The following is a 20,806-nucleotide window of genomic DNA, read 5'->3' as shown; positions in this document are numbered from 1 at the left end:
CCCCGCACGGAGGGCTGAGCTAGGGCTACCTGTAAAACAGGGAGGTGAGGCAGGCAGCCAGTGGGGGTGTGAATGCCAGCTCCACACTGGGCAAGGCTCAAGCCCCCATGGCTCAGGGTTCTGGCCTACTTTGGGCCACCAGACACCTCGTTGCTGACCCCTCAGGGCTGGCTCACTGTACACAATGGTTATCACAAGGGGTTTCTTGCTACTGTCCCTCCTAATTAGCCGGAGGCAAGAGTCAGAACAGCCCCCACCCCACCTTCTCACAGGAGCCCAGTGGGCAGGTGTGGCACTGGCGCCAGCTCGTGGGCAGAGCTCGGTGGTGGCTGGTGACCTTCCTCACAATGCCACCCATACCATTTCCCTACTGGAGCTCTCAGCTCAGGCGGGGCAGAAAGATGCGCCAGGTGCATGTGGCCTCCAGCCATGCCCTGTGGGATAAAGGCATGGAGGCGCCATCAAGGCCAGGCTGGGAGCCTTGTGCAGCTCCTGGACTAACCCTCACCACCAGGTAGGGGCTGGCCTTAACCACCTTTCTCTGCCTCCTCGCTGCAAAACCAGCTTTGCAGCAATGAGCTTCAGAGGGCTGAGTGACGCCGAGTACCGGTGGGGAAGGACAGGTGGTGCCAGTCTCTTACTCCTGGTCATTGGACTTCAAGAGTGGTCTGAATCCGTAACTTCTTTCCTCTCCGACGTTGTCCACGAGCTGTGCAGGCACCGTGCTGTGAACTCCCAGGCCCACCCCCAGATCCAGCCATTGACAGCTGGCAGCCTGTAGGGGGTCAGTGACCCCTTGGAGCTGATGGGAAGGGGCCTCCCTTTGGAACCTGCAGTTTTGCTCACAGACCATTCATGGCCTCCAGCTCCCAGGCCTCACTCAGTTAAAGGCAAGTCAGAAGAAGATGCACAGGCACCCATCTCCCCCAACGGCAAGATGCAGGGATGGGGGAGTCTGTCCTTAACTGTTCTCACCCAGAAAACCAATGTCCCGAAGGCTTTAGGGAGTAGGCCATAAAGAACGACCACTCCAACGCGTGTGCTTCACGTAGCACTCAACAGCCCTCGAGTTAGTCACTGTAACTCCCGAGGTGGGGAATGTTTTGTTAGAACTGCATACCCCGTAAGGAAGACATCAGCCACATGTGCAAATTAGAATAAAATTAAAATTCAACCCCCTCTGCCACTTAAGCCACATTTCAAGTGCTTTATAGCCACAGGTGGCCAGAAGCTCCACCGCGACAAAGTTCTGGTGAACACGACTGGGTGAGAACAGGGTGGTAGCAAGGCTGGCCGGAAACACTGCCCCATTACTCACTCACACAAAAGCCTTAGGGATGTAGTCCAATGGGGTTGGCAAGGCCTGGTTGTTATCTTGGCTCCCCTCCTCCCCAGGGGACCTACCTACACCACTAGGAGGTAGTGACTCAGCTATCTAATCTGAAGCTCTCTTGGCCCAAGAGACCCTTATATCAAGCCATGAAGACAGATCATTTCCCTGCAATCCAGGGTTGGTAAACCTACAAAACGGGGTTTTTAAAAACGAAGCTTTGCGGGGACAGCCTCACACTCAACTGTTGTCTGTGACTGCGTTCATGCTATGTTGGCAGAGCTGAGGGTCCCAACAGAGACCATCAAACAATACCTACTCTCTGGCCTTTTACAGAAAGTTTACCAACCCTGACCCTAACATAAGCCCAAACCACAAGAGAAGTCTGTCTTACACACCTCACCTTAGTAATTCAAGGAACCTTCAGGTGCTATGGCTTTGAGACGGAGTCTCCCTCCCTCTGTCACCCAGGCTGGAGTGTAGTGGCACCATCTCGGCTCACTGCAACCTCTGACTCCTGGGTTCAAGTGATTCTCTGGCCTCAGCCTCTGGAGTAGCTGGGACTGCAGGTGTCTGCCACCATGCCCAGCTAATTTTTGTGTTTTCAGTAGAGACAAGGTTTCACCATGCCGGCCAAGCTGGTCTTGAACTCCTGACCTCAGGTGATCCACCCATCTCAAGCCTCCCAAAGTGCTGGGATTACAGGGGTGAGCCACCGCATCCAGCCCAGGTGCTATGGGTTTTATTGCGTTTGCTTTAACTGTGAAGGTGGTTTCAGAGTTAAGACTTTAAACTACTCACAATTTCCACCCCAGACACCATAAACATTTGCCTCACAGCAAATGAGCGATGTTATATATGACGCCAAACGTCCTTGCTGTCTCGTGAAAGAGAAGCTGGGTTAGGGCCTCCATCAGGAAGAGATGGTGTCTAGACGTGGCTTCTCGCCACTGTCACGGTACCCACGTTGCAGGGGACTCTGCCGGGTTCCATAGTGTCTCCCTTGGGCTTTGCTCACAGCGTTGAGCCACCGCGCCTGGCTGCTCTTCTCATTTGGAAACAAGACTGCTTCAGCTCGCTGCTCTTGTGTGTGAGGGTGCGGGAAGGGCCACTGTGACTGCAGGCCCTCGCTGTCACGCAGTGGTTTTCAGGGCCCCCTGCTGTGAAGACTCCAAATGCTGTCAACAGATAGCATCCACATCCCATAGAGGGAGAGGACACAATAGTCCCAGGGGTTACAGTCAGGCCAGCGAAGAGGAGTTCATTTTTCTTTCTTTAAAATTTCAGCTTGTCTCCCCAAAACTAGTTTAACAAACTCAAACTCCTGACACTGTAACTGGGAGTGAGTGGAAAAGGGAACGCGGCACACGACGGAAACATTACAACACGTTCTTTGGAAAAAGAGTCATTTAATATCTTAAGGGAGAGTAGGAACTTTCAGTTACCTAAGACTACAGCCAACCCCCAGCCTAGAACAAAAACAAGACACCTTAATGTTCGTTCAAAGACAAACCCACAGCGAACGGCTCTCACACCCCTGCTCTAACTCCTCTTTCTGGGGGAGGAAGGAGGGAAGGGCCAGGACCCCGGGGACCCTCACTCCCTCTTTCTATCATACGGGTCACAAGGCAGCTCTCAGAGCAGAAGGCACACACACTGCAGTGGAAGTTGAGAAAGGAAGTCCCTCCAAGGTACACACTGGCCGGGAGACCAGGAAACCGTGCCACGGAGCTGGAAGGCAGGGCTGATGGGGCGGTGCGAGGACCACGCCCACGACAGCGCCTGCCGCCCCGAGGGGCCTCGTGACACGTCAGGTCACATTTCCAGTCACCTTATTTGTATACAGTTCCCTCCTGGAAAACCTTTTATTTCTTAAGAGTAAATGTGACTAGTTAGAGGCAAAAAAAAAAAAAAAAAAGAAACGAAAACAAGAGACCCTGCCCCCGCAAAACGGAATTAGAAGGAAAAGTACATCTCAGTGAAACCTTGTTACAAACGCCAAGGTTTCCCAGGCCTGTTTCCAGGGAGAGTAGAAATCTTCCTCCACTTCCACGTCACTCACTGAATTATAATTTTTATAGAAAATTTTATTCAACATACAACATTTTCCAGCAAAAAGGCAATATACAGGAAGAGTTGGTGTACACTGCTCCCACAGAAACAACCCAAAAACTACCGGAAAAGGATGAAAAATAAGAGTGATTTGCTGATTCTATTTTACTGCACTCAAAACTAGACACGCAGCTGGCATTAGCTCCAAAATAAAAGGAAACAGGGCTGGGACTGAAATAAAACTACACACAATGAATATCAACATCAGTGAAATTCACTTGCAGACTCACCCAACAAAAAGGAACCTCCTCCCAGTGGCAAATTGTACATGTTCATTCATTAAATATACAATTTCATTTTTCCTTTTTTTTTCATTTTTAACTTTTTTACAAAGTCGACAGCTTACTAACCACTAGTGAGCATGCCCTCTTGCTAAAAGGCTTTCTTGCTGTCTGTTCCACTTTAACGAAATTCTATTTATAATTCTTTCACCTGCTCGAATGAACTGTTGAGATCATAAGTCTGCCAAGGCAGCAGAGTAAACCTTAATTGAATTTAACAACGTTTTCGATTTAATAAAAAGACCCCCACAATGTCTGTCCAGACTGTATTCAGTGCATCCACTTTGCAAAGGGGCTGCAGACAGTAGTGGCTGACGAGGTGAGACGAGTTTATTAAAAACCCCCAGGCAGCTGGAGGAGGAGAACCCGAGGAAGGGCCGACAATGCACACAATGAAGGGAAGAGCGCTATTTATTAGGTTGTGAGTTTCTCTGTTTTGCCTTTACAGATGCACAAAAGGTCATTGAAAATATAACTGAAGGAAATAGGTCAGACGAGCCTAAACACAAGACTTTCTAGCTGCAGGGCTGGTGCACCGGACCCCAGGAAGGCAGCCGAGCCACTCGCGCCCACTAGGGACAGCCCAGAGACCTTGAGCCAGGGACCCCCCGATCCACTAACCTCTTCTCCCCCATTGCGCTGACAGTTGCCTTGCACTGTGGTTACCATAAAATAACTCATTGGCATCCAAGCTTTATAAAAACACCTTCATTTTGCTCAAAAAGGGCAGTCAATAGATACAGAGAAGCCAAACTGAACAGCCTCAATAAAATAAAATTAACACCAGCAGCGAATCCTCTTGCTGAAGACTTCGGCTAGAGGGCACGTGCACCAAAGTTCTAGGCTGTTAAGGGGCCACCCACACACCGTCCTCGCCTTGAACACACCAGCTTGGAAATCAGTTATGGATTTTAATGGCCTTTTCAAGGTAAGTGTAGCGACTCCTCTTTGGGGCTTTGTTGAAGTGGTCGAGCCCTAGCCAAGGCCGAGGATGAGACATATTACCTGGCAGGGATGAAGAAAAGCAAGTGAGGCCACAGAGCAGCCCTTGGAACCCCTCAACGGGGTGGTGGCCAGTGAGGCATGCATCCCCGTGGCTCCGCAAGGGGTAAGTTCGCAGGGAAGCCAGGACCTGAGCTGCACGCCCACCTGGAGCTAAGGAGGCCCACACCCTGACTGCGCCTCAGAGCCACTGCCCTCACAACCCTGAGTCTCAATCACCCTGCACACACGTGCAAGCTTCTCTCCTTGAAGAACTCACAGCTTACAAAGGATGTAAGGATCTGTTAAGAACTCGTAGGTTATGGAATGCTATTGCTCCTGGTTCCACAGGTCGCCCAGTGGAGAGCGAAGAGCTGACACTTGACCCTGGGGTTGCCCCTCTCAGCCCTAGACCACTTGTTTCTTAGTCTGAAACCCACACCAGCCCCCGGGGGGAGAACCCTTACCGGGCTGTGGCTCAAAGTCTTTCAAATTTACTTCATACTCGTCTTCATTTATGTACTGGTGTCGGCCCATCATTACAATTGCAAATTTAAACTAAAAGAAAAAAAATTAAAACTCCTCCGTTATTTCTGTATATCAGAAAACTCACATCTCTGGCAAAAAAGCCTGGGCCGCTATGCTAGGCTTTGTGAGCCTGTAGCCTGTGGCCCGCCAAGCCCCCAGGACGCCCCAGCTGCACACCTTCTCAAACTCCTTCTCCTGGATGTCCAGCAGGCTCTGGATTCGCTTCATCACTTCTCGAAAATGCTCGCCCTGGAATGGCAAAGGACACGTGCTCACACGGTCACTCCCAGCACCCCCGGGCCACGTCACGTGGCAGCCGCCAAAACCAACGCCCAACCCCAGCAGGAGCACAGATTCAGCAACAGCGGCCACTCAAAGGCTCCAGGTTTTGACGCGAGCCGCTCGGCCAACCACAACATCATACCTGGTGAATCCTCAGCAAAAACGGGATTCCGAACGTTCCGAAGACCTCTTTGTGGAAATGCGCCACTGTGACAAGCATCTCATTCTCTTTGTCTATGTCCACCTGGTCCAAAGGGATTTCCTGGGGACACGGATGACAGACACAGTTCTGTTAAGTGCAAGTCACGTGGTCAAAGTGTCCACATCTCAATTCTCACACTACTCTAACCCGGAGGGTAAAGCCTGTTTTTGCTAAAAATGCCACACCTGGATCCAGCCAGAGTGATGGGCACTCATGGGAGTCTCAGCCAGAAGATATCCAAGCTTCCTCCCCCTCCCCCAAAAAACGGAATTTTAAGAGGCCAAATACTGTATTATACCAGTTCCTGTGGAAGTGTCAGTAGCTCTAAATTCAAGTGATCCACAGTTTCTGTCTGGATTGGGTTGGTAACCCAAACTGAGGACTAATTTCTGTGCAAAAACACTGTAGGTCCACTCATGGAATCATATACCTCAATGACTGGTATAAAAACACAGACCAAGCTACTTCTACAACTTGCTGTGATATTTAAATATGCAGCAGATGGGGCTCATGAATTCTCTTTGGTGCCAACAGTGTCGGGGACAGATACCTCTATTCGAAACGTCCGGCTCGTTGCAGGAGATAAACATTCTAATAGTTCATCTTCTTGATGAACACCAATGATTTTGTAGCTTACAATTTCTAGCAGCCTAAACAGAGAGGAAAAAAAAAAAATAGGGCAAAATGAAGTATATATATTCACATAAAAATAAAATGGTTTTTTTTTTTTTTTTTTTCTTGAGACAGAGTCTTTCTCTGTCCCCCAGGCTGGAGTGCAGTGGCGCGATCTCGGCTCACTGCAAGCTCCGCCTCCCGGGTTCACGCCATTCTCCTGCCTCAGCCTCCCGAGTAGCTGGGACTACAGGCGCCCGCCAACACACCCGGCTATTTTTTGTATTTTTAGTAGAGACGGGGTTTCACCGTGTTAGTCAGGATGGTCTCGATCTCCTGACCTTGTGATCCGCCCGCCTCGGCCTCCCAAAGTGCTGGGATTACAGGCTTGAGCCACCGCGCCCGGCCAAAATGGTTTTCTAGAAAGAAACAAAGTTACCATGACATGCTTGTCCTTTTTTTTTCTTTTTTTTGAGACAGTCTCACTCTGTCGCCCAGGCTGGAGTGCAACGGCATGGTCTCGGCTCACTGCAACCTCTGCCTCCCGGGTTCAAGCGATTCTCCCACCTCAGCTTCCCGAGTAGCTGGGACTACAGGTGCGTGCCACCACACTGGGCTGATTTTTGTATTTTTAGTAGAGACGGGGTTTCACCATGTTGGTTGGCCAGGATGGTCTCAAACTCCTGACCTCGCGATCCGCCCGCCTCAGCCTCCCAAAGTGCTGGGATTATAGGCGTGAGCCACCACGCCTAGTGTTTTTTTTTTTTTTTTTTCTTTTTCTTTTTTTTTTTTAAAGAGGATCTGAAATATCAGAAACAGAGACTGGCGGCAAGGCAAGGAGAGGGGTCCCCTCGAAGAATAAGATTAAACGGCTCTGCTGGACAAAGTGGAAGTGGCCACATTTGGGCACAGAGATGTACAGACTGGGCCTCCGAAAGTTGTGTAAACCTTTCCCACAGGGAATTCACATTCAGCTGATTGAGGGGTTCTCCTCACTTACTCTTATTAGGTAACAGATTAGGGTCTCACTGTTTAATAATTGTTTTATTGAAACTAAAGAAAGTTTGGGAACCAAATGGCCCCAAAAGCCATTTGTCCTCCAAGCGACTACACGGCAAAGCAGTGAGAATCATGCCCATCTCTCTGAAATAATCAATTCAGGGGCTTCTTTCTACAGCCCAAATGTTGGCTAGATGGATCAGAAGTGACTCAATCTGTCAAAAAGAAAATCAGGAGTCACCCTTTCCAGTTTCAGTTCGTCATTCAGATGGAATCATATCCTTCCTCTGTTTGGCTTTTCTCTGGGAATTGCGCCTTTTTACTACAGCTAATGTTATCAGAAGGTACAATGGGAAGGACGAAAAACATGGCTTAATTGTGAAACACGGCATAACCCTTTGCACCACACCGGCTTGAGGGTTACCCCTGAGACTTGAAAAACTGGAGCAACACTGGATCTGTGTTGAGCTTCTGTGCAACTGTCTTTGCAATTGAGGCACACCCCACTGAGTCTGGGAATGATGCGCATGGATCCCGGCTGGGTGATTTCCACCAACACAACTGCAGAGGTCAGCGTTACTGCCACCCCTAACTAACCGTCCACAATTGGGCTCAGGAAATACTTGCCTAAGTTTCCCTGATGCTTTTTCCCCAAGCTCCACGGCCTTTTTACATTCTTCTAACAGGTCCCGGACACACCCATGCTTGTCTGGATATAGTGTTATTTCCTAAGTAATGAAAAGATAAAATAAGTGCTTTCAAGAAAGCATAAAAGGTCTGCTACCACAAAGGAAGAGAGGAGAAAGTTGCATCATTGTTCTCAACTGTCCCCAGCTGGCCCCCATGTTCTTGCTGTCATTCCCACCCCAACTCCCTCATCTGTGAATTCACTCACAGTGAGAACACTGGCCCTAATGTAGAACCAACCAAATACTGACAGGAGCTTAACAAAAGTGGCCTTGATGCAAAAAACCTGTCATTTACAGAACACCTTCTCAGGAAATGATCCCGAGGGGTCACCCAGGGCCTTCCCAACTCTCAGCACAATGAGAGAGGAACGCTGGTCCAGATACAAGACCAGAGGCAGACTGTGGGCCTTCAGGGAGCTCAATTCTACAAAGGTGAGGCGATTTATGTCTCAAATTTTCCCTCTATACTTGTAGAGCTAGAAAGGGTGAGAGATTTGGCATCCAAATAGGCACACAGACTTTTTTGAAGAACCACCTAATGCCTGTACTGCCAACACTCTGGGAGGTCGAGGCAGAAGGATGCTTGAGCCCAGGAGCTCAAGATCAGTCTGGGCAATATAGTGAGACCCTGTCTCTACAAAAAAATATATATATAAAAATGAGCTGGGCGTGGTGACATACACCTGTAATCCTAGCTACTTGGGGGGCTGAGGTGGGAAGATCACTTGAGCCCAGGAGGTCTAGGCTGTCGTGGGCTGTGATGGTGCCACTGCACTCCAGCCTGGGTGACACAGCAAGACCCTGTCTCAAAAAGAACCACCTAAAATGTGGCTGGGTGTGTCTTCTGTTTAGAGCAAGCATGTGACACGAGCTGTCTACACTAGCAGCTTGGGGAGTAAGCGCAGAGTCAAGGACTGCTCCATTTACAGGCCTGCTGGACTCCCTGAGATCAGGCCACGGCAGGAATAGCTGGAGAAGGATCCTCCCCATCAGCCAAGTGGCAATGCGCAAGCATCACAGTGGGACCCGGGAGAGAAGGGCTGGCTGCTGAATGGTTCCTTAGCTCAACATGTGATGCAGCCCAGAGGCCTCAGGAGGTCTTGCCAGGAGGCAGGAAAGACTGGCCGAGGGATACCCCAGCCCCCGTCATGTGCTGTCGTTTAGTGCTTTTCTTTGGTGTCTTAGTTTTCAATGTCTAGGAACAGGTAGAAATAATAAGCAAGTTCCAATAAAAATTAAAATTCATAGTATTAAAAAAACTTACCTCTTCCCTAAATTGGCTGTTTAACCATATACATTTAAAACTTCGCCTGTTCTCAAAGTCTGTGATTTTCATCTTAAGCTATTAAGAAAAGAAAGATTCACATCAGATACCGTCACCAAAACCCCAAGCCTTCTCTTTATGACCCATAGTTACATTAATTTGGACTCATACCTGCTGATAGTAAAGTTTCTTAGGTTGTCTAGGCTTGAAGAACTGTAGAAGATCTCTTAAAGTACCTTCATAATTATGTCTAAGAGGATTACCTGGGCCATCCCTATAACTACACAAGAAAACAGCATATAAATAAATGACTTGTTTATTTGCCTAAAAACAAATATCTGTGAGTGAGCATAAAAGCAAACCGCTGGCCTTACACCTGGTCTTGAAATTTGGACCTAGCATGGGGTTTAACTTAATACTCCTGTTTCCCGAGAACTAAGTCCCACTCGCTTTCACACTTGAATGCTCTCTGCAATAGTGACAAAACACACAGCAGCCTGGCAGGACTGACCAGCTGGACACATGGGAGATGCACTGAGGATGTATCTAAAGTCAGTCTGGCTGTGGATGAGGCTGTCAATTATTTTAACATCTCAGAGTAATGTGGTCAAGATGTGAGTGGTGATAATTCTGAAACTAAGCAAGAAATGGCATGTCAGGTGAAATGGCGAGCTAATTATTAAAATTAGTTCCAAGATGTTTCAACGAACTGTGGAAAGCATGCAGGCAAGACCAAGCAAGTGTCCATGCATGCGACTTACCCTTGAGACTTGAAAAACTGGAGCAACATTGGATCTGTGTTGAGCCTCTGTGCAACTGTCTTCGCAACCTGAGACACACAAAGGAAGGTTCACATTTTGGGAAAAAATTGAAACTTGGTCATAAACTTCATGATTAATTACTTAAAATGTGCTATGAGCAGCCTGAATGTAAATTCCCTAGAAATTTATTAAACAGGAATACACTATATTATTCCTTAATGAATCACCATGGGAGTCGCATATCTGATAAAGATAACTTTGAAAAGGTTTTCACTTTTAATGGTGAGGTCTACAGGTTCTTTCCTGATGGCGATTATTCTAGCTCCCACGGCAACCTCAGCCTAAATCCACTTCAGTGGGACATTTCCTTGGGCATAGCCCCTTCTGAACCAAAACCATGAGATAGCTTCTTCAACAAGCATTTTAAGAAAGAAATTTGTGTTTCTGCAGTGGGATCTGAAGAGGAAAGGAGCATTTATTAAATACCTGAAAATAATTCATTCTATTTGATAACGTAACCACAAATCCAGGATCATTAGGGATTGTTTTATCACAGAAAATGACATCAACGCGGTGGTAGAGATCTCGGAAATACTCCTTTGCGGTGGGTAATTCACTGTTATCATTTTCAGGGTCATCCCTGGTGGAGGGAGAAAGTTTGCAGTCTGAATCAAAGTCCATCATGGCAGGGGGTAGCTGGTAAAAATGGCATCATCTTTTACACAACAGTGACACTAACAGGCTCTCTTGCAAGATAAATTCAGGTTCCCCTTTGAAGGGGCCAGGCATCTGCCTGAACTCCCTCTGTAAGTGAGGCAAGTATGTATGGGGATGCACTGAGCCAGGCAGAAAGTAGTGGCTTTACATTCTCATCCCACTACAAAACAAAACCCCCTTAGGTAACAGCACCTGCTCTCCTCTACAGGAGCAGACTCGGACGCAGTGTCTTGCCCACAGACCTGACAGGTGGTGGGAGCCCAGTCTCTAACCATGAGTCAGCAAATCTGGGCTTTCCTGTGCCATTGAGCCACTTTCAGACACTGAGTGTCTAAGACCAAAGACTGGCTGGTTTACATGAAGACAGACTGAAATGAATTACCCAAGTAAGTACATTCTAAGGAGTTTCGATTTCATAAATCTTAGAGGAATGAAGCAATTGTTCCCACTCTGCTAATAGTTGCCACGTGCACTTGAGACATTTTAAGGAATTTTTAAGGAATTGAGAAGAGCTTTATGAGATGAAAATTGTTCACCACGCCTAATTTCAAAACCCAGAGAAAGCCTGTCAACAGAGTTACGTTAAAAAAACAAAAAAAAAATGTCGCTCAGGATCTAGGTACAAATGTTTCTTGGTTTTACAACTTAAAAAAATCCTGAAATTAGTACAAAGTGATACAATCCTTCACAAAGTACATACTTCTGAAATACTATGATGTCACCATCCATTAGTTCATCAAGGGCTTTATCAAGAGACACGTCATAGTCCTGAATTCTCTCTGTTAAATTCGGTTTAACTTCCTACAGTGAAAGATATAAAATTGTTACACTGAAAAGTTTGTCTAACGTTTAATATGGCCAGATAGTCTTCCATGTACTTAAGTATTTTCTCTACACCCAACTCTATCCACGTTTTAAGTTAAAATGTTAACGGGAAAAGCTAAATAAATAAATCCACAAATATGTAACAATCAGATTTGATTCTAAAACAGGTAAAAAAAAAAAAAAATCACAAATCTAAATATGTCATTCTCAAGATCATCTGAGGCCCTGAGTTAGCTGGTAGACCTAACACTGTAACAAATTCGGGGTAAAAAGAACAAACAAAACCCTCCACATACTACTAAGAATATACTAATTATGGAAAAATAAACCATTCAAACCTCATAGAGGATAAGGCTAGTATCTTGAATAAATCCTGCTCTGTCACACATAACTGGCAGCAAGTCACCTAGGAGAAAGAAGATATTTTAAATGTGTAGCTGTAATGTACTGAGCAAAATCTACTCAGAAGGTAAGTGCACGAAGGACTTACGTATTTTACAGGATATTGGTGTGTAGATATGCCCACAGTAATTCAAGCTCCGTGTTTTGGGATCATACATCTTCAAAAATAACATTACATCATCTACAAGGTTAATAAACAAGTTTTGTTAAGATCCAAACACTCAGCACAATGCTTAAAAAACAAACAAACCAAAAAAAACCAAAAAAAACCAGTAAGCTGAATAGCTCAATGATAAGTGAAATGACAGCTTAAGGTACCCAAAAGTTACTTCAGATGTGGCTTATTCCCGAAGCTGAGGCTATGACCGCTGAGTTTCCAAACATCAGACCGATGGAAACCCACTACATTTAGACAGTCAAGACGGTACTGAGTGCAGCAAACTTAGAATTCCTAGTTCTGAGACCTGGCACTGACTGGCTGGAAGAGCGTTGCCACGGGAAGATTGCGCATGGTCTTGTGTCTTTGCCAGAAGTGACCACTCACAGCAATAGAAGTCTGTCATTTTATAGCAAGGGTCAGCAAATTCCGATCCACCTGTTTTGTCGATAAAGATGTACTGGAAGACAGCCAGCCCGTTCATTTACATATTCTTTGTGGCCGCCTTAGTACAGACAGAAAGGCCTGAAACGCCTGAGATATTGCCTATCTGGTCCCTGACACACAACGTTTGCAACCCTGCTCTTTAGGTTCTGACCAACGTGATTAGCACAGCACAGCAGCTGAGACTGAAGACAGAACAGGACGGCCCCACGTGACTGCTACTGTCTCCGGGCCTCACAGGAAACTCGCAGCCAAGTCAGTCTTATTTGACTTCATCAGGAAGTCTAATGAGCATTTGTGGAATTGATCAACAGATCTTTCTGCAAGGGAAGAAGGCTTAACCCTGTGTGTTTAGAACAACAATCCAGGAATCCAACGCTACTGCTCTAAGTGCAGGCAGGCGTCTCGTGGGCACTTACGATCTTTATCAAACTTGGGTAAGGTCGCTCCACTAGCAGCCAGCTCGGGATCAACTGTTTCCAGGAATATTGTCCAAGGGTTTTCATTATCACTGAGCTCAATCATCTATTTCCAAAAGAGACGCTGATTTTAGAAGAGTCTAATGGCTTAGGTGACAGAGCGAAAAACTACAGTCAAGTACTGAAGAAAACGTCCAATTCTAGTTAAGTGGACCAAAAGGGAAACAAGCTGCACTAAGTGCAGAGGACTAACGCCTTCTGCACAGTTCCAAACCAGATACGCTATTAACAATATTTACTGTTTTATTGCCGTCGGCTTCATTATCTAACATTGCTGGCCGTTTTGTTCCATTACTCCTTGCTTGCATGGGCCACAATCGAATTTGATCTTGTGGAAATCCCTGAAAAAATATTAATAGATTAAAATAAAAACACACTCATATTTTAGTCCTCTATATTACACACACATATATATATACATATACATATATATACATATACATATATAGTCAATGTTAAGACTGGGATTGTAGGCTAGGTGCTGTGGCTCATGCCTGTAATCCCAGCACTTTTGGAGGCCGAGGCAGGTGGATCACGAGGTCGGGAGTTCAAGACCAGCCTGGCCAACACGGTGAAATCCCGTCTCTACTAAAAATACAAAAATTAGCTGGGCATGGTGGCGGGTGCCTGTAATCCCAGCTACTCGGGAGGCTGAGGCAGGAGAATTGCTTGAAACCGAAAGGCGGAGGTTGCAGTGAGCCGAAATCACGCCACTGGGCAACAAGAGTGAAACTCTGTCTCAAAAAAAAAGAAAAAAGACTGTGATTGTAAGAAAAAGAATTCGAATTCTTCCCCGGTTGATTTGGACACCTGTGACTTATCCTTCAGGATCAAATGCCCATTTACAAAAATAAAAAGGGGGTTGGGGGTGCAGGAAGTGGAGTGGGAGATGAGGAAAAGGGGTGGAAACATGTCTGCAAAATCATGTGGGTTCCCCTGTGCAGGAGTCATGGGCTCAACGGTTTTCTTGCACTTTCTCAGGCAGGAAATGTTCCTGGGTCACTCTCCTCACCGTTAGGCAGTGGCGGGACACAGCATCTACCCCCAAAGGCAGTTAGTATTTTCTAGTGACACGGAAGGAAGGTGGACCTTGGGAGCCAGGGTGGGATATGTCCACAGGACCGGTACGTACCATGGTCTGAGAGAGGCTCTGAACAAACTCAGCAAGCGAGGAATTCTTCAATACTTTGAACACAGTGTATTTCACTTTTTCTTCATCGTACATGTCATTTCCTTGGTGGCCACAAAACTGGTCCTCTGCGACAATCTGAAAATATGTATGAAAACACAGAAAAGACTTCACAACTGACAAAAAACGAGTCCACACTGAACACATTTAAACACTAAAATGCTGAAAACTCATTTTTTGTTCCAAAGAAACTTCTTCAGAAGACCAATGAAGAAAAACAGCATAAAATAACCAAAACTTAAATCAGGTATTTATTTAGAAAGGGAGGTTGTGGGAGGGGCGCGGTGGCTCATGCCTGTAATCTCAGCACTTTGGGAGGCCGAGGCGGGCGGATCACCTGAGGTCAGGAGTTCCGAGACCAGCCTGATCAACAAGGAGAAACCCTGTCTCTACTAAAAATACAAAATTAGCTGGGTGTGGTGGCACATGCCTGTAATCCCAGCTACTAGGGAGGCTGAGGCAGGAGAATCTCTTGAACCCGGGAGGCAGAGGTTGAGGTGAACAGAGATCGCGCCACTGCACTCAAGCCTGGGCAACAAGAGTGAAACTCTGTCTCAAAAAAAAAAAGAAAAAAAAAGAAAAGGAGGCTGTGTTTCACTGCAATAACTTAACTCACCTATAAATTGGACCTAGCTAGACAGCCAACCGTGAGATGACCTCCTCCCTTTCTCCAACCCCCTCAGTACTTTTTGAAGCAACCTGACGTGCACTTGATCACTACTCTGTCTGGTGGCCTGACTTCTGACACCCAAGTCTTTACTCCTGAACTGGCTCTGCCCGCCACCAACAGTGCCAGGTGTTACAAATACTCAGGCAGCTGCCCAGAGCAGCTCAGGGCACAACAGTCCCGGTTTGTGTATCAGGAACTACTCTGGGGCTGAGACCAAGCTCAGGAGAGCACATGGAGCAGCTTCTCTCTTGGCAGCTGCCCTGCTGTGCAGTGACTCAAGGGTCCCAGAGGGGTGGGAGCTGACCTGCACTTGTGTACAGAGATGGGTGCCCTGCTGCATGGTGACCTGGGAGACCCAGAGGGGCGGGGGCTGACCTGCACTTGCGTACAGAGATGGGGTGCCCTGCTGCATGGTGACCTGGGAGTCCCAGAAGGGCGGGAGCTGACCTGCACTTGCATATAGAGATGGGCTTCCTGCCGCTCCTTCCGCTTCTGAGCCTCGATCCTTTTCTCTTCTTGTAATCGCTCCACCAACTGCTGAGGAATATCATGGTCGGTGACTGCCTGTAAAACTTCACCTGCAGGACAAAGGCATCCTCTTTGATCTCTGCAGATGGACTTTCCCCTCCTTAGAAGCTTCCGATTCTAGGTCATCATTAATAAAATAATCTATTAGGCTGGGCGTGGTGGTTCACGCCCGTAATCCCAGCACTTTGGGAGGCTGAGGAGGGCCGATCACCAGATCAGGAGATCAAGACCATCCTGGCTAACACGGTGAAACCTCATCTCTACTACTAAAAAAAAAAAAAAAAAAAAAAAAAATACAAAAAATTAGCCAGGCGTGGTGGCGGGCGCCTGTAGTCTCGGCTACTCAGGAGACTGAGGCAAGAGAGTGGTGAGAACCCAGGAGGCGGAGCTTGCAGTGAGCCGAAATCACGCCATTGCACTCCAGCCTGGGCAACAGAGCAAGACTCCATCTCAAAAAAAATAAATAAAATAAAACAATCTATTAATATGAAATTACTTGGTACCATGAGTCTGCATCAAAATGTGCAAACCCAACCCTACTTGTTTCTGGGTTGCTGTGAATACAGTGGAATAAGCATAAAATGTGTTTGGACATAAAAGGATATTGGGGATTCATGGTACAAATGTCCAAGTCCACCACAGTAAAGAACAGAACAAAAGTGAACGCTACTCACTCAGTTTTGATTCCCTGATATAGACTAACATGTAAGCATTAGTGCAGTGTCGAACAGACAGGTCGTCATCGTGACCCCCATAATTGTGCTCAATTGCTTCCTCTTTAGTACACCTTGACACCACGTCGTCATCAAATTTACACCACTGCAGGGAAAGCAACACACATCAGCAGCGATCAAGCACTGTGACAAGCACCCAACACTAGAAGGCAGCGTTGTTCTAAAATGTGTGAACTTCTAGGTATGCCCCTAGTTGAAAAAATATCCATGTGTATACTTACACAACCTGATGGATCCGCTCATAACAATTCACTAGGACCTGCGCACTCCCCATTCAACATTCTGTGGGCACTGCTACCATAAGCCCAATGGCAATTTTTATAATCTACTCAAATAGCCCATTTTCCACTTACATTCAATCTACTGACACTATCAACTCTTTACAGAATTAAAAAGGCCATACTGAGCACACCAAATGAGAGCTCAAATTTTATCCTTTAGTTATAAAATTAAATGGGCTGTTTTATCCTATCCCATGGCATTTTATGGAATCAAGTTAAAGGCCAGACTGAAGTCAACATAGCATGTTCCTAACAGTTATCTTCCCATCTGCGTTGTGGATGGAGCCATATTAAACAGTGACGAACGCTGCTGTTACAGGCACTCTTCACTGTTCTCTCGTGCTGTCGGGTCCCTCCATCAAATCCCCTTGGCAGGAGCTGGGTGCAGCCCTGTGGTCTTGGGGGTAGATTCCAAGATCCTCATCTGCCAAATGAGTATGGCGCCCTGTACACTCCCAAGACTGGTGGTGAAGACTGCATGAGATCCCCATGAGAGGAAACAAGGGAGGACCACGGGGCATGCAGAGGGACATGAGACCAGCCAGCCTCCTCGACTGGGCCCACGGCATGGGTAATTATCCCACGAGCATTAAGAAGAAAATATAAGTGTCTCATATGAGATATAGGGGATTCTGTAGGGCCCAACATTGATTACTAACAAAGAGAAGCACAAATGCTAATTTATTATTTACCTTCAAATCTCAGCAATTAAATGGATGGGAAAATAGCACTTAGCACCCAGAGAATACATGGATCAGTTAGGGGTCCCTGACAAGGTTCCGAGTAGGAACCAGAACAGGCTGAAGCAGAGCTTCAGTGTTAACTTTCTGATGAGCTCGCATTCAGCCCTGGGTCCCAGCACTTACTTTGCCATCCCCTTTGGGGTTTAGATAAACCACATAATGTCCACCATGATTATCTCCACTATGAACCAGGACTGCATGAAGAATATAATTTGCAGGGTCCTTAGGATCTGTTTTTTGCAAAAATTCATCAAGTGGTAACTGCTCGGGGAATTCAAACCTATTAGAAAACATTTTAAAAGAAATTCAGTATTAATTTACGCAAAAAAAAAATCACACTTTACAGTAAGTAAGGCCATTTAATGTACTGGCTCATCTTTAATGGGATAAGCATGAATTCCTTGGGAAGGCCTATGAAGTACATAACGTAATCCCTACTCGACAGAAATAATTATTCCTAGTCAACATAAATATACACTATGAATAATTTAGGGTGGGGGAATTCCAAATACATCAAGAAATGATTCTGAAGGTCGAGACGTTAAGACTACTAAGGATATCTGCAAACTGAGAAACATGAAAAAATTCAGACAGACATGTAAAAGTATTTCCCTTCCCACTCTGAATACTGATTTAGTTTTAATATTCTACAGACATCCTGAAATTGACTTAGTTTTAACCGGCTCTACAAATTTTGATTTACTTGACCAAATTTCACCATCGGTGTTGCAAAATTAACAGAGGCAGGAAGGCAAGTTAGATGGGTAGGGACTGGTCCCAAGCACAGCATGCACCCGGCCTGCGAAGCAGCCACCACGCAGCTCACAGCCCCTGCGGCCTTCAGGAATGGTGGCCTTAAGTTGCCAAATCTTCTGATTCCTAAATGATGCCCAAATCTGTACATTTATGTGAAATCTCACAATTTAAAAAATGTTTGCCACTGGCTCCAATAAAAACAAAAACAGAGTGAGGATCCAAAGAAACATACCAACAGGTTGGAATTGGTCTGAAGGCTGCCAGTTTGTGAGTTCTGGCTGAGACAGTTTCTGACCACGGTAAAGACTGAATGGGTGACCAAAGGCTCAGCTGGTGGCAAGTAAAGTGATTTGATTATGCTCTCCCTCAAACCTGAAGGCTGAATGACCAACCTATATTCCAAACAAAGCTGGCGCTCAAACTAATCGGGATAAAAATACTGTATTCTAAATCAGATAAGGTAGTGCACATTGTCACTCCTGCATCTGGTATTTTAACAATCTAAAAAACTACTTGTGGCCAGGTGTGGTGGTTCACGCCAGTAATCCCAGCACTTTGGGGGGCTGAGGCCAGCAGATCACTTGAGACCAGCCTGGCCAGCATGGTGAAACCGTGTCTCTACTAAAAATACAAAAATCAGCCAGGTACTTGGAAGGCTGAGGCAGGAGAATCGCTTGGGCCCAGCAGTTCAAGGCTGCAGTGAGCCATGATCATGCCACTGCACTCCAGCCTGGGCGACAGAGCAAGACTCTGTCTCGAAAACATAATAAAACAAAACAAATAAAAATAAAATAACTACTTGTAACTGGCATACAAACAACTACTTTAGCATTCTTGAAAACTCTAGCACATTCTAGAAGTTGACACCAACTGAGAGATAACAAAATAGTGGAAAATCCTATTTAAACAAATACACTAAAAGTCCCCTCTGAAATAACATTTAGAATCGGTCAAAATTAAATTTATTAGAAATCCTGTGAATGCAAGATCTGTGAAGCAGAAACAACCCCATCCTTGTGGACTTAAATCAGCCACAGCTGAGAGCAGGGCTAGGCCTGGGCAAAGCATCCAGAAAGGGGAAATGGACTTGGCAGAGGTGACCTCTGAAACTTGACATAAAATCATTCCTTTAACACTGCTGTTCTTGGAACACAGAGGTAGAAGGGAAATCTAAATAAATCAGATGTGGGACTGAAAATATAAAGATTGAGGAAAGCAATGAGACTAACCCCTAGACCAGCATGATGATGAAATCTTAACTTTATATCCCACTATAGATTACCTATCATTGATCTTGATATTTTGGTCCGTCTGAGGGTCATACATAAATCTCATCAGTTGTAGATGTAACACTGGTGGCAATGTTAGGAATTTCACACCTTTCTCTGCTTCCTAAACATTGAAAAAGAAATACAAATGTAGTTAGCCTCTACTGACTCCCACAAGCAATGAAAGCAACAGCGGTTCAGCAAGATTGGGACGTGTCTGAGGACTCTGGAGACAAAGGCAGGGAAGTTTAGGTGTCCATTTAGGGCATCTTTGAAATGTTTTCTTTAGGTCTCTTTATGGGTCTCTTTATTAAAATAATGCTGCACCAGCACTGACTGTGAGAGATTCTCTTACCTTGGATTATATTCTAACTTGATGCCCAGCAATTGGGGAGGAAATGGTTAAGAAAATTTAGACAGTCGTTTGCTGCTGTATTATACAGTCATTAAACACTGTGCAAATTATGGAGATCCACAGAAAAATCGTTACATGGAAAATCAGAAAACTCTGGTTACAATTATGCAAGATTAGGTATGCTTATGAAATGCTCAAACAGAACAAGCAGCAATGAACAGTGATGGGTCGGCAAGATTATAAACTTCCTTTCCTTGGGCTCTTTGATGTTTGCATAAGAACCCATATATCACAGGGCACGCCCTTAGTGCTTATGGTTCAATCCCACTTCTAAGAAAATGTTCTGATTCAGTGTCAGCAAGGCCCTTCCCCAGCTGACTGCCGGACTCTGTGGGACAGGACACCCCAACTTCTCAACAAGCCTTCTCTGGGGACACCGGACTCTACAGCTCTCGCCCCGCTCTCCCTCTGCTCCATCTTGGCCAGCTCTTTGTTCCTCAGTAAAATCAGGCTTTGCCAATCTCAACCGTGGCCAGGCGGTCAGAGTCGCTCACTGCACGTCTGACTCACCGCTCGATTTCCAATGCAGACCTTCCTTCTGGCTGGAAACCCACCTGCCCAGCAGCCAGCGAGAGACCTGGAGGAACTGGGGGCCATGACAAAGCGCACCCATATGCCAAGGTTCTTTGGTATACATGAGCTCATTTAAGAAGACAGGGCTATCTCAGGAAAGACAAAAACAGACCTCAGGTGCCCACCCCACAATGGGGAAGGGCCTGTTTTTAACACAGTCTGAAAGATAAAAGGATTCTGTCTCCACCACTGTCCACTGAGGCTTTGACTCAAATAAACATTGCTCAACCAGACCCTAAAACATCCAGAATAGAGAACAATAATTCTTGTGAATAGACCAGAATATTTCTTAATCACACCAAGCTGCCAAAGTTCTCATTAAAAAGCAACTTTTTGGCCGAGCGCAGCGGCTCACGTCTGTAATCCCAGCACTTTGGGAGGCCGAGGCAGGCGGATCACAAGGTCAGGGGTTTGAGACCAGCCTGGCCAATATGGTCAAATGCCATCTCTACTAAAAATACAAAAATTAGTTGGGCATAGTGGCGGGCGCCTGTAGTCCCAGCTACTTGGGAGGCTGAGGTAGAAGAATCACTTGAACCCGGGAGGCAGAGGTTGCAGTGAGTCGAGATTACACCACTGCACTC

General features: G+C 46.1%; 1 protein-coding gene across 2 annotated transcripts in view; it reads right to left on the bottom strand.

The window, feature by feature from the left end:
• Positions 1-2,722: 2,722 nt before the first annotated feature.
• USP7 (ubiquitin specific peptidase 7) overlaps positions 2,723-20,806 on the bottom strand; it is a 75,513-nt gene continuing 57,429 nt past the window's right edge. For both annotated transcript variants that reach the window (XM_003269264.3, XM_030797945.1), the window contains exons 12-31: positions 19,249-19,358; positions 17,334-17,490; positions 16,127-16,271; positions 15,372-15,502; positions 14,198-14,332; positions 13,305-13,406; positions 13,006-13,111; positions 12,074-12,166; positions 11,922-11,989; positions 11,459-11,559; positions 10,528-10,681; positions 10,042-10,109; positions 9,452-9,560; positions 9,281-9,358; positions 7,955-8,055; positions 6,267-6,366; positions 5,657-5,776; positions 5,410-5,481; positions 5,172-5,262; positions 2,723-4,728 (exon numbers count right to left, since the gene is read on the bottom strand). In XM_003269264.3, coding sequence (XP_003269312.1) covers positions 4,622-4,728; positions 5,172-5,262; positions 5,410-5,481; positions 5,657-5,776; positions 6,267-6,366; positions 7,955-8,055; positions 9,281-9,358; positions 9,452-9,560; positions 10,042-10,109; positions 10,528-10,681; positions 11,459-11,559; positions 11,922-11,989; positions 12,074-12,166; positions 13,006-13,111; positions 13,305-13,406; positions 14,198-14,332; positions 15,372-15,502; positions 16,127-16,271; positions 17,334-17,490; positions 19,249-19,358 — 2,148 coding nt within the window. In that variant the 3' untranslated portion in view covers positions 2,723-4,621. The remainder of the gene's footprint in view (positions 4,729-5,171; positions 5,263-5,409; positions 5,482-5,656; positions 5,777-6,266; positions 6,367-7,954; positions 8,056-9,280; positions 9,359-9,451; positions 9,561-10,041; positions 10,110-10,527; positions 10,682-11,458; positions 11,560-11,921; positions 11,990-12,073; positions 12,167-13,005; positions 13,112-13,304; positions 13,407-14,197; positions 14,333-15,371; positions 15,503-16,126; positions 16,272-17,333; positions 17,491-19,248; positions 19,359-20,806) is intronic.

The sequence above is a fragment of the Nomascus leucogenys genome, chromosome 18, assembly GCF_006542625.1.
Source record: "Nomascus leucogenys isolate Asia chromosome 18, Asia_NLE_v1, whole genome shotgun sequence".
Classification (NCBI taxonomy): Eukaryota; Metazoa; Chordata; class Mammalia; order Primates; family Hylobatidae; genus Nomascus; species Nomascus leucogenys.
This window is presented reverse-complemented; position numbering and strand designations above follow the sequence as displayed.